The sequence below is a fragment of the Cupressus sempervirens genome, chromosome 6 (assembly GCF_028749045.1).
Source record: "Cupressus sempervirens isolate cs-2001-9-10 chromosome 6, ASM2874904v1, whole genome shotgun sequence".
In the NCBI taxonomy this organism is placed as follows: Eukaryota; Viridiplantae; Streptophyta; class Pinopsida; order Cupressales; family Cupressaceae; genus Cupressus; species Cupressus sempervirens.
The window spans coordinates 440,776,448-440,791,994 of record NC_143123.1 but is presented as its reverse complement, the minus strand read 5'-3'; the positions used below and the strand labels follow the sequence as shown (position 1 = coordinate 440,791,994).

The following is a 15,547-nucleotide window of genomic DNA, read 5'->3' as shown; positions in this document are numbered from 1 at the left end:
TTATTGTTGATAGTTTCCAACATCTTGGTGACAGAAGTAGTCGCCATTTACCGAGAGAGGCAACCTAGTAAAATCATTTGCAGATATCAGACTATGCATTCTACTCCTTGAAATAGGATTATATGATTTAATACATTCCATGCTTCAAAATCTATTATGCATAATCAGGGAAGAACAAAATGTAGATGTTATTGCAGCCATGGAAAGCATTATGGTCATGACAATTAATGAGTGTGATGCCCATTTCTAGCCACTTCGACAAATGTTGTTAACAATTTCAAATAGAGAACAAAAGGCGTCAAAGGTTGCTTGTAAGTTGGTCAACAAGGTGCTCAAACAATGTGAGCCAAAAATTGAGGAATATAAACAACGAGCTAAAGAAGAAATAAGGGCAAGGGAGTTACAGGTTGTAGAATCTCAGAAAACAAGCAAGAACCAAATGAAAAAAGAGCAGATTTGTTTTACTTGTAAGCATATTTGGCCACTTGATCACACTAGTGAGGAAAACAAGAGAAAAGAGTCAACTCAAGAAGTGCAGATTAGCATTGAGGAAGTTGAGGACTCGTTAGTCCAACTTCAACATGATGAAGATTGAAGGGTCCCACTATAGATGATGGTAAGGACTGTCCTAGCCTCCTATTTGGTAAATTGGAAGTGGTCATTGGCAAGCATTTTCATGAGAATGTCTATCTAAATGATATGTCTAAAAATGAAAATGGACCTCTCGATGAGAATGGACTATTAGAAAACAATGGTGTAATAGTTGATGAGACAATACAAATAAAGATAGAGGGTAATTCTGCAAATGGTGCAGCTGAAAATGAATCTAGTATTCAAAATGTAGAGCAAGAAGTTGTTACTATAGGGGCTAATTTGAAGGACGAATCAGAAATACCATTTCTTGTTAATGATTTTGGAGCATATAATTTGGAGGATAAGCTGAAAGTATCGGATGATATGGTTAATGCAGCCTTAGTGCACTTTGATAGTACCCATAACAGCATTGAAGAGTCATTGTGGTAAGTTCAAATGGAGGAAACGGAAAAAGGATAGCGAAATGAATTACTAGTGGATATTCGCATACACTCAAAGAGGCCTTGCAAATGATGAAATCAGATTACTTGAAGTAGCTAAAAGACAGGGAGTTGGCCATCAAACATGTTGAAGATAAAGAAAGGGAGATAGATGAGTTATGTCTCCAACTAAGTGTGACACAATACTCATCACATCAGGCTGAAAATCAGACTTCTAGGACAGCCACTCACCAAGGTGATGATCAAGAACCTAAGGCTAAAGAGATCATATAAATAGTAGAAGAGATTGTCACCCTTGATGAGAGTGAAGGAGGGCACATTATATACAGTTCACCTTATCAAAATGAGGTTCAATATGCCAAAAAAGATCTTGGCATCTCGCCACCCTCTACAATCTCCAGCTCTTTGAGTCACTCTCTCTTCTCTGTCTTTGCTTGTGGTTCAACACTTGGTAATTCCATCTATCCTCTATACCTAACCTTTTGTTGTACTATAGGTAGTGAAGGTGGTGGTGCCATTGAAACACACTTAATGGCTGGTGCAGACACTGACTCCATGGCAGGGGCTTAAACTACCTCTATCGCCAAAGGCACCACTAACATGGGTGTCATGCTCACTGGTGTCTGGATCTGGCCAAAGGTCGGAATCGCTACAAAAGTCACTAGTCCTACTAACACTATTGAAGTCAAGTGTTTGTCTGCTAATAAGGATCATGTAAATAGGACCTGTGTGGCCGCATGTGTAGAAATGATTGTGGCAATTACTAGCTCCTCAAGGTTGTCCTGTGTCACCTGGCTATCTCCCTCATCTAAGGCACTAGAACTTTCAGACATCTCCACACATCCCCTTTCCACATCCTCGAACTCCAGCCCAAAGACAACTTGCCTCTGCTTCTTCTACTCTATCGGTTCCTTCTGACCTACTGGCATGTCCAAATGCCTCCAGTTCATCAAGGGTGGCTCGCCAATGGACCAAGTCTCACCTCCAATCTGACAGGTTACATGCACCACAAGGATACGGTGGGTATTGACATAAAGCACATGCCTAAGAGAAGAGAATCAAACTAGCATACAGTATAGACGACAATAGGTCATACAACAACAATCAAAGAAAAATATGGGAAAACATAACACCGACAAGAAAGGCCACCCACAGTTTTGCACAAGAGGAAGAATCGAACACAACTACATATCAACCATACCACAGGGCGGAGGCTAATGCGTACATTACAAGGTGGAGTCATTACACCACCAAATAGGTCCTTGTACAACCAGTAGAAGAAAGTAAGAATACGGTTGAGGAAGGAAGGAAGAGCAAAACCTAATTGTTTTATTGCATAAAATCACAAAGTAAACAATAGTCATGGATTCAACAAGTAAACAATAGTTATGGATTAAACAAATGCAACCACACATTATCTATACCACAGGGCGAAGGCAAATGCGTACAATACAGGGTGGAGGCATAACACCACCAAACAGGTCCTTGTAGAACTAGTAGAAGAAGTACGAATATGGCTGAGGAAGGAAGGAAGAGCAAAACCTAAATTTTTTTTTGCATAAAATGACAAAGTAAACAATAGTTATGGATTCAACTAGGTAAACAAAACTAGAAAGCTAAGCTACAAACAAAGGCAAGCAGTTCTAGCAGCAACATGAATAAAAATGCCCAAGTGTTACCATCCAAAGTAAAAGTTGTAGGGCGAATAGATGCTAGTAGTTCGGAAAGAAAATGATAAGACCTAGAGTTCAAATAGCACTAGCTCTTATGAAGATTCAGTCACACCACAAATTGTGGCATTCGAGGGTTTGAACAAGTTGGAATGCCGGAAGTGGTGGCAAGATACCCCCAACAATGATCTGATAAAAAGAAGCTTGAGGACCGCCCAAGTGCATTGGGTAAAAGAAATGCATGTGTTTTGTGTCAAGAACTATGAAGGTGCACTCAGAGCCATGATTGAGACCTTTGATGGTCATTTCACAACAAGCACACTTTCAAACCTCGGGCAGGTTTTGAGAATTGCATTTACAGCAGCAAAGTTTACACGTGTTTGGCATCCTAGGGCATAACAACAAGAAGATTGATATGAAGGCACGGAAGATGACACAGGAGGCAAAAGAATTTTGGTTGAACCTGATATGCAGAGACCTGAAGGTATCAAAGGGTAGGGGAATGAACATGTCCTTCGTCGAAGATTGACCATGGCACTGTATTATGGATATTGTAATGAGAAGACTAACAAGGTCGAACCGTGCTTTAGATATCGCTCTTTCTCAAATAGTGTTGATGAATGGTACAATATACGACTGGGCTACATTGTTAGCATAGAAAATGTTTGAATTCATGGCCCTACAGCATAAGACATTTTATATGCCGCACTACGTCATTGGCATGTTCTTGGATGCTACATGCACATAGATAGAATTAACAGTGCATAGCTTGCATACACTTAAAGGGGCCTTGGATAAAGATGAACTAATTTTATTGAACTTGCCTAAGATAGGGACATGGCCATCAAACATGCAGAAGATAAAGAGGAGGTAGATGAGTTATGTCTCCAATTGAGTATGACATGAAACTTATTGCTCATGGTTGAAAATCATTCTTCTACGATAGCAACTCACAAAGAAGGTGGTCCTAATTCAAAAGCCAAGGAGATCACACAAATTGTTGAAGGAATCAACGCCATTTGTGAAGATGAAAGCGAGTATAGCATTCCCACCTCTCCCTATTCAAACGAGATATATTATGCTAATAATGATCAAAAAGACCAGCAAGAAAAATAATTCAAGAATTCTGATATTTACGAAAGCAGCTCTATGCCTTCACATTATCGTGAGGGAACAATGTTCCCACATATGCATCAGGGTAAATCAAGTGATGCCAGTTCTAAAATTTTATTTGGTAATGATCATTTTGTTGATGGAGGTGAAGAGTGGATTGGTAACACTTACGGTGAAGCAGAAAATTCAGAGCTGTCCTTAATGTGTACTAGGGATTTTTACAGTTTGTCTAGAGATTTATCACCAATTATTCATGATATGGCAGCTATCTATTTATTGATTGCTGATTTTATCTTTATCCCCTTTTCATTTATTCGTGGTTGTCCTGCTTAGTTGCATGTTGCATTTTCAGATTCGGCTTGGTCTACAGGACTTGAGTTGCATGAGCATTTGTGGAGACTCGACCATGCGTTAGATAATGCACATGATATAGACTTCTTTTGTATACATGAGAACAGTGACACCTTGAAGCATCAAAATTAAAGCTAGCTTATCTTATAGCAGTGATATTTGGCAGCCTATTGGATTGATTATCATACATATTGGAGGTATGTTTGGCATCTGCTGGATTGATCACTCATTCAAATGGTTATTACAAGAAGATGGTAGGATGACACACATTTACTTCTACTCCCAGGATTGGATGGATAAATTGGTTTGGGATTGAAGAGTTAACAGGATAAGTGCTTTATCTTTTCTGGTTCATGATGAGTTGCTACACAATTTGGGGCTAAAAAAAGTTGTAATCAGAGCAGCACAATAGATAGGTGTAGCAGTGTTTTTCAGATTGACTTGGGATTCTATGGATGCGTAAGTTGCACTTGGAGTCCTTGCTTACAGTATGACAGGGTGATATCGCGGCGGTTCCTAATTGGGTTGTCAAACTACTGGTAGATTTATATGGGATCTGCAGTTATTTGTGAGATTCATGATTTCTGGAGGACAAGCACTCTGAAGAAGGAGGGAATTAATGTCCCCTTTTGGGACATTAGGAAATTTAAACTCAAATTCATTAAATATAAAAACTGGCTTATGGGAGCTTAATGCAGATTTAGATAAAGGTCAATTTAATATTATAAAATGGGTTAATATGAGAGAAAGGGTAAAGAAAGTCGATGAGCCATGGCATTGGATATTAAAAGGGGGTGAGCTAGTTTCATTTGAGATATGTTTGGACATTGATTTGGTTTTGAGATTTCTCTTGGAGAAATTGAGGAAGCTTCAAATTCTATTCAGGGATCCTGAGGACAGAAATCTTCAGGCTCTATTTGGTGAATCAGACACAAATGTGATTCAACATCAGCTGTAGTGAATTCAAACAGAGTTCACGTTTGTATTTCAGGTTCTTGTTTTTCCAATATAACTATTTTTACTGTTTTTTGGATTGGAATATTTATGATGTTATTGTATGGTTGAATATTATAATACAATAGCATTTCTCAGTAAATTTATTGGGCATTATTATGGTATTTAAAGGAAAACTGAGCATGAAATTATTTGTTAATATGTCTGAAATTTATTGAGCAATTTTTCTAGGAGAATATCCAGGTGGGAAATTACAACATCAGAACCAAGATCAACATTAAAGTATTGAAGGTCTAATCCTACTTAGGATGAAATTCCACCAAGCTGGATGGGATCATACTTATTTTAGTAGATCACTGTTATGAATTGTGTCACAGTTATTCACCTTCTCTGACTTCAATTGTCTCAACTCTCTAACCCAAAATCAAGCTCCAAATCTCACGTATCACTTTCTTGTGGCAATGTGACATCAGTCAAAGTCAGCAACAATTATTCAATTCTAAGGTACACAACTTAATCAGTCTTGTTTATATTTCAGAAAACCAAGCTCAATCTTAGTTTATTTATTTTAATTGATTTTTCATACTTAGCTCTTTATGCATTCAATTATTTTCTCTATCATGATTATGATTATCAAACATCATATAATTTAATCGGAGTCTAGTATGGATGCCGGTTTGAGATTCATCCAAAAAAAATTGGAGTTGAGTTTGGATTCTTTTTGAGTTCGTATATAGACGATTATACATATATATAGCAATAAATAAGTTCATACATACATGCATACATATATAATAGCAACACCAAATTAGTTCATACACAAATAGAGGCAAGAAGCTTTTCTTTTCAATCGCAAACGCACAAACGACAGATAAAACAACCCTTTTGGTCTTTTCAGTGGTCACTTTTAGGGTTGGAGGGCGAATAGACCTAAGTTGGCAAAAACTCTTTATGAAAAAGTCAATTAAAATGAAATTTTCAGTCAAATTTGCAGCAAATTGTTTTTGGGTTCCTCTATCCAAATCAAAAATTCCCTTCTACGAGAATTTTTAGCGAATTTACCTGATTGTGGCAGAATTTTGAGCAAATTAGAACTGAATCCAACTTCGCAGTGAACTGAGCTTCGAATTCCACCTTACAAGAGTGAAATAGTAACTTAGAATATAATTGATGTATTTCAATACTTTAAAATATTAGTTTTATTTTTATGTTTGAAGCGTTTTATTATTTATCCTAGATATTTGTTGATATATAATTGTCTCCAAGTACCCATCTCCAAGCTTTTTTTGAAAAGGGCTTACTAGTACCCATCCTCGTTTCATATACCAATATTAGTAACCATATCTTGGTTACTATGCTTAAACACTAGAGCCTACCATTAGTGCCAACATTCAAAGCATGGATTGTGTGGAATGCATTGACCATTGGTCAAAGGATCTAGGTGACTTAGAAATGGCACTATATCAATGGAGGAATCAAACCCACAAATGCACAAACGACGCATAAAACAACCCCTTTGGTCTTTTTAGTGGTCACTTTAGGGTTGGGGGGCGAATAGACCTAAGTTGGCAAAAAATCATTATGAAAAAGTCAATTAAAATGAAATTTTCAGTCAAATTCGCAGCAAATTAATTTTGGGTTCCTCTGTCCAAATCAAAAATTCTCTTTTAAGAGAATTTTTAGCAAATTTACCTGATTGTGGCAGAATTTTGGGCAAATTAAAACCAAATCCGATTTCGCAGTGAACTGAGCTTCGAATTCCACCTTCCAGGAGTGAAATAGTAACTTAGAATATAATTGATCTATTTCAATACTTTATACTATTAGTTTTATTTTTATTGTTTGAAGCATTTTATTATTTAAACTGGATATTTGTTGATATATAATTGTCTCCAAGTACCCATCTCCAAGCTTTTTTTAAAAGGGCATACTAGTACCCATCCTCATTTCATATACCAATATTAGTAACCGTATCTTGGTTACTATGCTTAAACACTAGTGTCTACCACTAGTGCCAACATTCAAAGCATGGACTGCATGGAATGCATTGACCATTGGTCAAAGGATCTAGATGACTTAGAAATTGCACTATATCAATGGAGGAATCAAACCCACAAAATGCACACTATAAGCCTAACATAAGCACCTTTACTAACTTGGAAAAAAGAGGCCATGAGCTTGTAATGGTGAATACCCAACATTAACAATTAAGACAGAAGTCATTAAATCATGCTACTTTTATGCTTAAATCGTTCAACTGATCAGGTCGTATGCTCTCATTTTCCCTTATACCTTTTTTAAGTCACCTTGGCTCAAATAGTGTCCTATGTTAACAAAAAGTCGGGACAAAATTTATTTATTCATCATATTTAGGACTTGTGCATATAAAGAGGAAATCATGTTAACTGGCAAAGACAATTGGATTTCAGATGTAACTAACCAGAAGTGCATTAAACGAATGCATAAAGTAAAAGTCCATAAAACATAATATAGTGAACACGGAGTTGAAAGTATCAATATAAAACAAAAATATAGTCAAGACAGCTATAAAGTGAAAAATGTGTACTTGATGAGCAAGCGCCATTCCACTCAAGGCTGCAGCCTCTAAGCTTGACCCTAGCAGCCAATCTCCACATATTCCAGCTCTTCCATGTGAATCAAATATGCATGGAATACCTGGAGTGTTTATTGGAAGAGCTGCACCCCTGAGGAATAAGTAGATCAAGTTCACCATAAATTTACAGTAATCAAGAAATTCTATGGTGTTCCAAGTTCTAAGATGCATGAAAAAATAAATAAGAAAAGAAACATAAAGGAAGAGAAGATAACAGTCTGGACAGAATCTCCATTTAGCTTTTATGGAAATTATGGCATTTTACAAAAAAAATACAAACTAATCAAACGGAAAGCAACCACAGTTACAAATAGAGGATGTATTACTCGTAAGAGATTGGCAACATTTAGTACGTTACCAGAGTTGTAGTCGACTGTAAAATGGTCTTTGTAATGACCCCTCTTGTAATCCTAAAGCAATCTCAATCCCTTGAAGCATTTCTTGCTTCACTTTATCTGCTCTAACCTTTGGAATATTTTCCTTAAAAATTAAAAAAAAATACATATTAGTAGTAGAACCATAAGCATTGAAAATGTTTTAGATTATAGTGAAATTACTGACAACAAAAGTGCAGACATGAATAATTTGGACAACCTGAGGAACTTTGTTCCTTTTCCCATAGGCAGCCGTGCTGAAAAAGGTCCAGCAATAAGGACCATGATTTTGTGAAGGGAATAGTTTCTTTGTGTTGTTTGCCATCCATGAAAGTGCATCAACTCCTTCAACAAAGGCACCTTCAAATGGTAAGTCTTCAAGACCTTTTGGAACAGGAAGTGGCTCATCAAATGCAGCAAGCAAGGCCCAGATAGAACTTAACTTCAGCCTCTACACAAGAAAATTGTTTCCAGTGTGCAAACTCCTCAAAAAAGAGCCATCGTTGATGAACAATTTTAAAAGGTATTGCACTAAGTCCATTCCTTGGCTAAAGATTTCCAGGTAACGAGTTTTCAGCAAAATATCAATTAGAATAGACAAACTGATACAAAAAATACTTTACCTTCATTTGTTTTGCAAGGAGGGGTACCCCAGCTGATGCAAGCAACCGGTTGGCACATTTTCCTACAAAGTCATTAAAGTCCTTGATACAAACATTAGATTTAAGGTAGCATATAGGACCTTTATCACGCAAGATGTCTTATGAAATAATAACTCACATATTTCAAAGAAGCATAGCAGTGACCATAAACTCCAAAACCAAATAGTAACATGAATTATTGCCCTTGATGTCAAAGGGGAAGTAAAGTTTTATGCCAGAATAAAGCCATAAGAATGTGAACCTCCTTAATGACACTTGGATTTGATATTTGGTAATCGCATTTGCATTGTTTGTTGATAAATTGTCACTGACGTCTAAGTCCATATTGTTGATCTGGCAAAGGGAGAGATTTGGAGAAGCAAAAGTTGACGTTTCATGAAGAGAAAATTAAAGCAACTGAAAGTCAATATGAAGATAATATCAAGACAATATAGCCGAAGAAATTGATTAAATCATTATGGTGTTGACCAACAACTTTGTTCAAAGGCCATGATATAGACATGTTTTTAATTGCCCAAGAACAATATATAATTAAGAAGAATGTGAATTATTAAAAGCGAGCAACAATTGTATCTAAAATGATAAAGCAGTAATTATATCTAATTATGAAACACCAATTACTTTGTGAAAGGTCAGAAGCATATAGAAAAATTTGAAGATAAATTAACTATGACAAAAACAGCGATTATTATGCCTAAGGCAGGGCTCCTCACAGAAGGAAAGAGTTGTTTTGCTAATAGACAATATTTGTCTTATTCAAAAAGTGAAGTTTTTGTCGTATCCACATGTCATATCAATAAGGCAGAGATTCATGACTTGGCAATGTTATAGTTTCAAAGGCAGGGCTTCAGAAACAACACAGCACTTAAATACATCATAAGAAAAAAGTTATATATGTAAAAAGTCTTATCAGACAAAAGGAAGTAGAGGGCGGTGAATTATCATGGACAGCAACTATACCAAGAAATAAACTAATGACGGGCAAGTATAATCAACTTAATAAAAAGATGATGCTTAGTAAATACAAAGACATAAGTTGGCAGCGAGTGGTTAGTTTGTCTTTTTCAAAAAGACAAGTGACCAATTAACCAAACTAAAAGGTATATATAAAGAGGTGTGTTTATTAAGAGATGTATTTTGTTTTCAAAGAATGCATTACTCCATGTTATCCTGCATTTTATCACCATAAAATGTAGGTAACAATACGAAATTTTTCAACTTAGTTTCACATTTCTCTAAGCTTAGTTCATTATTTAATTGGCTAACATTGATCAACCAATCAACCCCGATTCGCATAATGAACTCTTAGACTGAAGGCTTTTGTCAAGTCTTTTTTGTTTTTCATTTTCTTAAGACTATGCTTGATTTTTGAAGCCTTCAACATCTTTTTTCACGTTTTTTAGTGTGTGTTTGTTTGCTTTTAGTCTTTTGGTTTTGTTCAAACGATTCGTTTTGGTTTTCCCTTCGATCTGGTGTATCTTAGGGCTTAATCAGACTTGGCAGTCAAAAGATATGACCATTTAAGTGCCCAAAAGGAGGACTCCCCAGATGCAATTGCATATTTAAAATATCATGTTATATTTTAATGTTGACATTCACTTTTTTTTAAATATAACATTAAATTCACTTTATGTTATGTTTTAAGTTACTTTATCACTTAAATTTATCACTCAAGTGGCTATAGAGCACTTGATGTTATATTTTCATATTGAATTGCTTTTTAATTTTTCACTTAAGCGACTTTATTAACTATATAGTCTAATTTATTTTTGAATTGCTTTATGTTCTATTTTAAACATCTAAGTTACATATTGTTTCTTGAATAATATTTGCACATAATATTAACTATATAGTGCAAATGGTATTTTTGATCCAATTGATATTTCCTCAAAAATCAATTAAACATGTGCTAAATTGATCACATAAATTCTGCAAATAAAACTTTCAACCCATTTACATGTTTACATGCAAAGGGCCTCCAAGAGCGTGATTTGCATGAACATAATCTTTTCCATGTTAAGTGTCACAAGTAAATGCATTGGGAGAATACAATTTTGCTTTCCAAGGCCAAAATTACTCAATGCATATTACATATTGCATATTTTAAAATATGCAAAAGGTCCTAGAAAGTGCGATTTGTTCTGTTAACCTCAGAAGGCATGATTTTAAAACATGTAATGAAGCCTTGAGAGTGCAATTTGCATTGTTCGACACTTATATGCATTTTAAAACATGAAAACCCTCCTGGAGAGTGCAATTTGCCTCTTGTCAACAAAACATGCATTTTAAAATATGCAAATTCTCCAAGAGAGTATGATTTGGCATTGTAACTCATGCATTTGTCATTTGAGACCACGATTTTGCCTCCAGGAGCAAAAATGCCCCTGTTCTTGATCTTTAACAGCACGTTTTTGGAGAGAATGTTGTTGTCGGTAAAATAATATATTAGAACTGACGGGATGAGTTAGTATCTAAAAGGTTCCATGACAGTTGAGTAACCCCTTTAGGAAGTATATGTATATCGTCTGAATGGATTTATGGATCATCATTGTAATTGGAATTGCATATCTGCTTATATGAATAAAGTATCTTGCTCTGTGTTACATTCTAATCTATTAATGCGAAAAATACCCGTTTACCCTGTACAGTAAACATTTGGCGTTGTTGCCAGTCGAACCTAGTACAAAAAAGGTGTTATAAAGATTAATGTCGAATTTGCTCAATAAAGATAAAAATAAAATATAAGACAAGGATGATATACAAACAACACGGGAAGCATTAATCCTAACACAACAACCCGAGCAAAGGCAAAAGTTTCAGAAGCTCGTCGACGGGCACCGAAGTGGTGAAGGAGCATGGACTGAGGCAGTGGATTCACCTAGCAAACTGAAAAGTGTCGAGGACTTGCTTGAGGAAACGCGACAAAGATTGAATTTGGTAAAAGAGACAAGGGAGGAAATCCTAAACTTGTATGCGCCAAGGGTAGAGAATCTAGACAAAAGGGAAGGAACCCGCATGGCTGGAGGTGTCAAAGGAGCACAAGCGTGGGGTGAACACTTCATTCCCAATACACCTGACGAACGAATACAAGTTCAAAATTGAACAATTTTGCTTGTAGAAGATCTCTTCACACCTCAAAGTGACACGGTTGTCCAAAGTAGCGCAGCTGTGTAGAACAACGTGAGTGCTCAAAACAGTGCGGGTGCGCAACAAGTACCACAAATACAAAAAGAGTTAACAATGGCAAGACCAAAGGAAAAACTACCAAAATTTAATGCCGATGGAGCAGTCCATCCAGTGCGACATTGTAAAAGATGTGAAACAACCTATGCTACAAATGGCGTAACGGACCAAGATGATTGACTCCGACAGTTTTCAACTACCATGCAGGGTGTACCAATTGATTGGTATTCAAACACTAATCCAAAGAAGTTAACTACATAGTTGGACCTCAAAAAAGAATTTATAGCAGAATTCCGACCACTTCGGGATGATAATGAGATAGTAGCGGAAATCTACAGTACCAAATAGGGAAAGAATGAAACAGTCCACATATATGCGAGGCTAAAGGAGCTGGTGGAAAAAATGGAAAGCCAACCAATGGATAGGTTGAAGAAAAGATGGTTCGTCGACAGGTTATGACCAACACTCCAAAAGAAGATGAAAATTGTATCTCCAGCATCGTACATCTATGCATATAACCATGTAATGGCTTGGAGAGCAAACAAAAAAGGGCAAAAAGAAGAAAGACAGAGCATCAAAATTAGAAGATTCATCCTCTGAAAGCAGCAACGACAAGGAATCAAAAAGATTCAAACACTACAGAAGGACATGCTACGTATAATGAAAGAGTTCAAAAACATGAAAAAGAATCCTGCCGAAGCAAGACGAGGGGAACTATGTTGTAAAGATTGCAAGGAGAAGCGCCATATAGGACTCCTATCCTAAGAACCAATTTTGCGACATCTACCAAATTGCAGGACATTCCACCAAGGAATGCCCATTCAATATGAAAATGAAAGGGCACCAACAAGTATTACTAACGCAAGAAGTGTCCACCATGGGAGCGGGAATGAATACGAACAATGACAAGGCAACCTCAAGAGGGTATCTAAACAACAACTGACACGAACGAGGCGGCAACAACAGTAACGGTGGCCATAGCCGGATACAGTACGATCTAAGTGGACGGCCAATGATACAATGTTGTGCGTGCAACCTCTGGGGTCACTTTGCCAGAGAGTGTACTGCAAAGGGAACACCGCAGCTATTGTGTTGATTTTGTGGTCCTGGAGACCATGAGGATTCAAAATGCCCTAAACTTGGGGTGAACCTGATAACCACAGAAACATGTGTTGAGGAAATATTAGCAATCACTCGCGTGCAAGCAAAGAAGACAACGTATCCAGATCTAGAAGAGGAAAAGAAAAGGATGCAGCAAGCACGAGCAGAAATAGAAAAAGAGATGAAGGCTAAAAAATCGCAAACAAAGGACACTGTCGGCACCTCAAGAAGGAACCAGGCAGAACAAAGTATCATACGGTAGGTAATGCAAGCTGAGGTTCCCATGAAACTGCATTACTTCCTTCTTGCAATGCCTCAGTTATGAACTGCAATCCTAAACATGACACCATCCCCAAAGGTGGTAGAAGAGTCAGGGAAGGACACACAAGGTGGAAGCGGAACAAGTGCAGCAAACCTAATGCTACTTGCGCTGAACACAGGAAGACACCCTATAGTATTGGAGATGAGTATTCTCGGAACTACCCTCACGGACACCATCGTAGATGAAGGGTATGGCGTAAATGTCTTGCCTGAAGTAATATGTAAGAAGTTGGGGCAACCTACTCTATGGCTACCTACATTCCAACTACTCACCACCAATCAACACGGAATCAAGCCTCTCGGAACTTCAATGGCGCAACCCGTAATGATTGGGAAACAAACCTTCTTACTAGACTTCATGGTCATTACATTCAAAAGAAAAGGGTATGAAGCCATCCTCAGACGAGGTTGGCTGGTACAGGCAAAGGTGAAACACAACTGGAAAGTGAATACTTTGTCTACGGAAAAAGGAGGTCGTATGTTCATAATCGACCTATACACCCAGATGGTGGTAGAAGAGACGACATCGTCAAACTCCGAAGGTAAAGAAGGAGACAATGAAGGGAAGAAGCAAATGGAACCCAACGAAGAAGGAATCCTGACACTTCAAGGATCCAATGATGACGACTTGGATTCGGTGAACGGCCTACTATACTGGCAAATGGAAGACTATGAGCTCTTTTCGAGCTGTCACATGTTAGGGGTTGAAGAAGGAAATAAGGGAGAGGAAAAGAATGAATTTTCAATGGAATACAAGGAAGTGAAAGGAGAGGCACAGATAGATGAAACACATGCACATACATTTAGTGAGGAGAAGCCTATTAAATACAAAGAACCGACGGTGAAGACGATAAACTTAAGGGACGAGGCTAACCTGAAAAACATATTTGTGGGAGATGACTTGAATCTAGTTCTGAAAGCAACAACACTTAAAATATTTATGGAATATAAGGATGTTTTTGAGTGGACATATAAAGATATGAAAGGCGTACCGCAGAATTGTGCGTCCACCACATCCAACTGATAGGAGCAATACTCGTATTGAAGCAACCATACCACATCAACAAAAACTACGCGACACGGTTCACAGATGAGATTAACCAGATGCTTGAGGCAAGCATTATTTTCCAGGTACATAAGAGTGAGTGGGTATCCCCAATTATGATATCACTGAAAAAGGATGCCACCCAAATAAGGATGTGTAGACTTTTACTATCTGAATGCAGTAACGATTAAGGATCCATTTCCAATACTGTTCACTGATAGTATTCTAGAGGAAGTTGTTGGGCATGAAATATATTCATTCATGGATGGATTTCTAGTTACAACCAAATATCCATTGCAGAAGAAGATAAGCTCAAAACAACCTTCATAGTAGAAGATGGAGTATACACCTACAAAAGAATGTCGTTCGGTCTGTGCAATGCCCCAACAACGTTTCAAAGAATTATTCAGCACATCTTCAACAAGATGTCCATCGAAAAGTTCAAAGTACTCTTGGACGATTCATTAGTTTTCAATGTGGAGGACAAGCTTCTAACCGCAATCAGGAAATACACGGAAAGATGTAAACGAGCGCGACTAGCACTAAATCCAAAGAGGTGCAGATTTATGGTGCCTTAGGGAAAAATGTTGGGACACATCGTATGCAAGCTACGATTAACGATAGATCCGGACAAGGTTCGAGTGATTTTGGAAATGCCACCCTCGACAAATGTGACCAAAGTGAAATCATTTCTTGGACACATAGGGTACTATCAGAGGTTTATTAAGAACTTTGCTAAAATATCCTACCCGCTCGACAAGCTAACCTGCAAGGGAGAACCCTACAAATGGGAAATAGAGCAGGATGAAGCCTTTGAGGGATTGAAAACATGATGAGCCACAGTACCTATCCTGGCTTATCTAAACTGGGACAAGGAGTTCCATGTACATGTTGAAGCATCGAACTACACAGTAGGAGCAACCTTGGCACAGACAAGTGATCACGGATTGGACTACCCAATGTACTCTGCAAGTAGACTATTGTCTAAGGAAAAAAAGAATTATAGCACGACAAAGCGGTAGGCTCTCGGAATGGTGTACATAGTGTAGAAGTTTAGACACTAACTACTGGCGACTCCATTCCTGTTCTATGTAGACCATCAAGCCTTGCTATACCTGGTGACCA

At 37.5% G+C, this 15,547-nt stretch overlaps 1 protein-coding gene across 3 annotated transcripts in view; it reads right to left on the bottom strand.

The window, feature by feature from the left end:
- LOC149552956 (FAD/NAD(P)-binding oxidoreductase family protein) overlaps positions 1 to 15,547 on the bottom strand; it is a 257,647-nt gene that overhangs the window by 74,679 nt on the left and 167,421 nt on the right. For all 3 annotated transcript variants that reach the window (XM_089788498.1, XM_089788497.1, XM_089788499.1), the window contains 4 exons: positions 8,734 to 8,795; positions 8,331 to 8,561; positions 8,095 to 8,216; positions 7,689 to 7,827 (listed from right to left, as the gene is read on the bottom strand). In XM_089788498.1, coding sequence (XP_089644624.1) covers positions 7,689 to 7,827; positions 8,095 to 8,216; positions 8,331 to 8,561; positions 8,734 to 8,795 — 554 coding nt within the window. The remainder of the gene's footprint in view (positions 1 to 7,688; positions 7,828 to 8,094; positions 8,217 to 8,330; positions 8,562 to 8,733; positions 8,796 to 15,547) is intronic.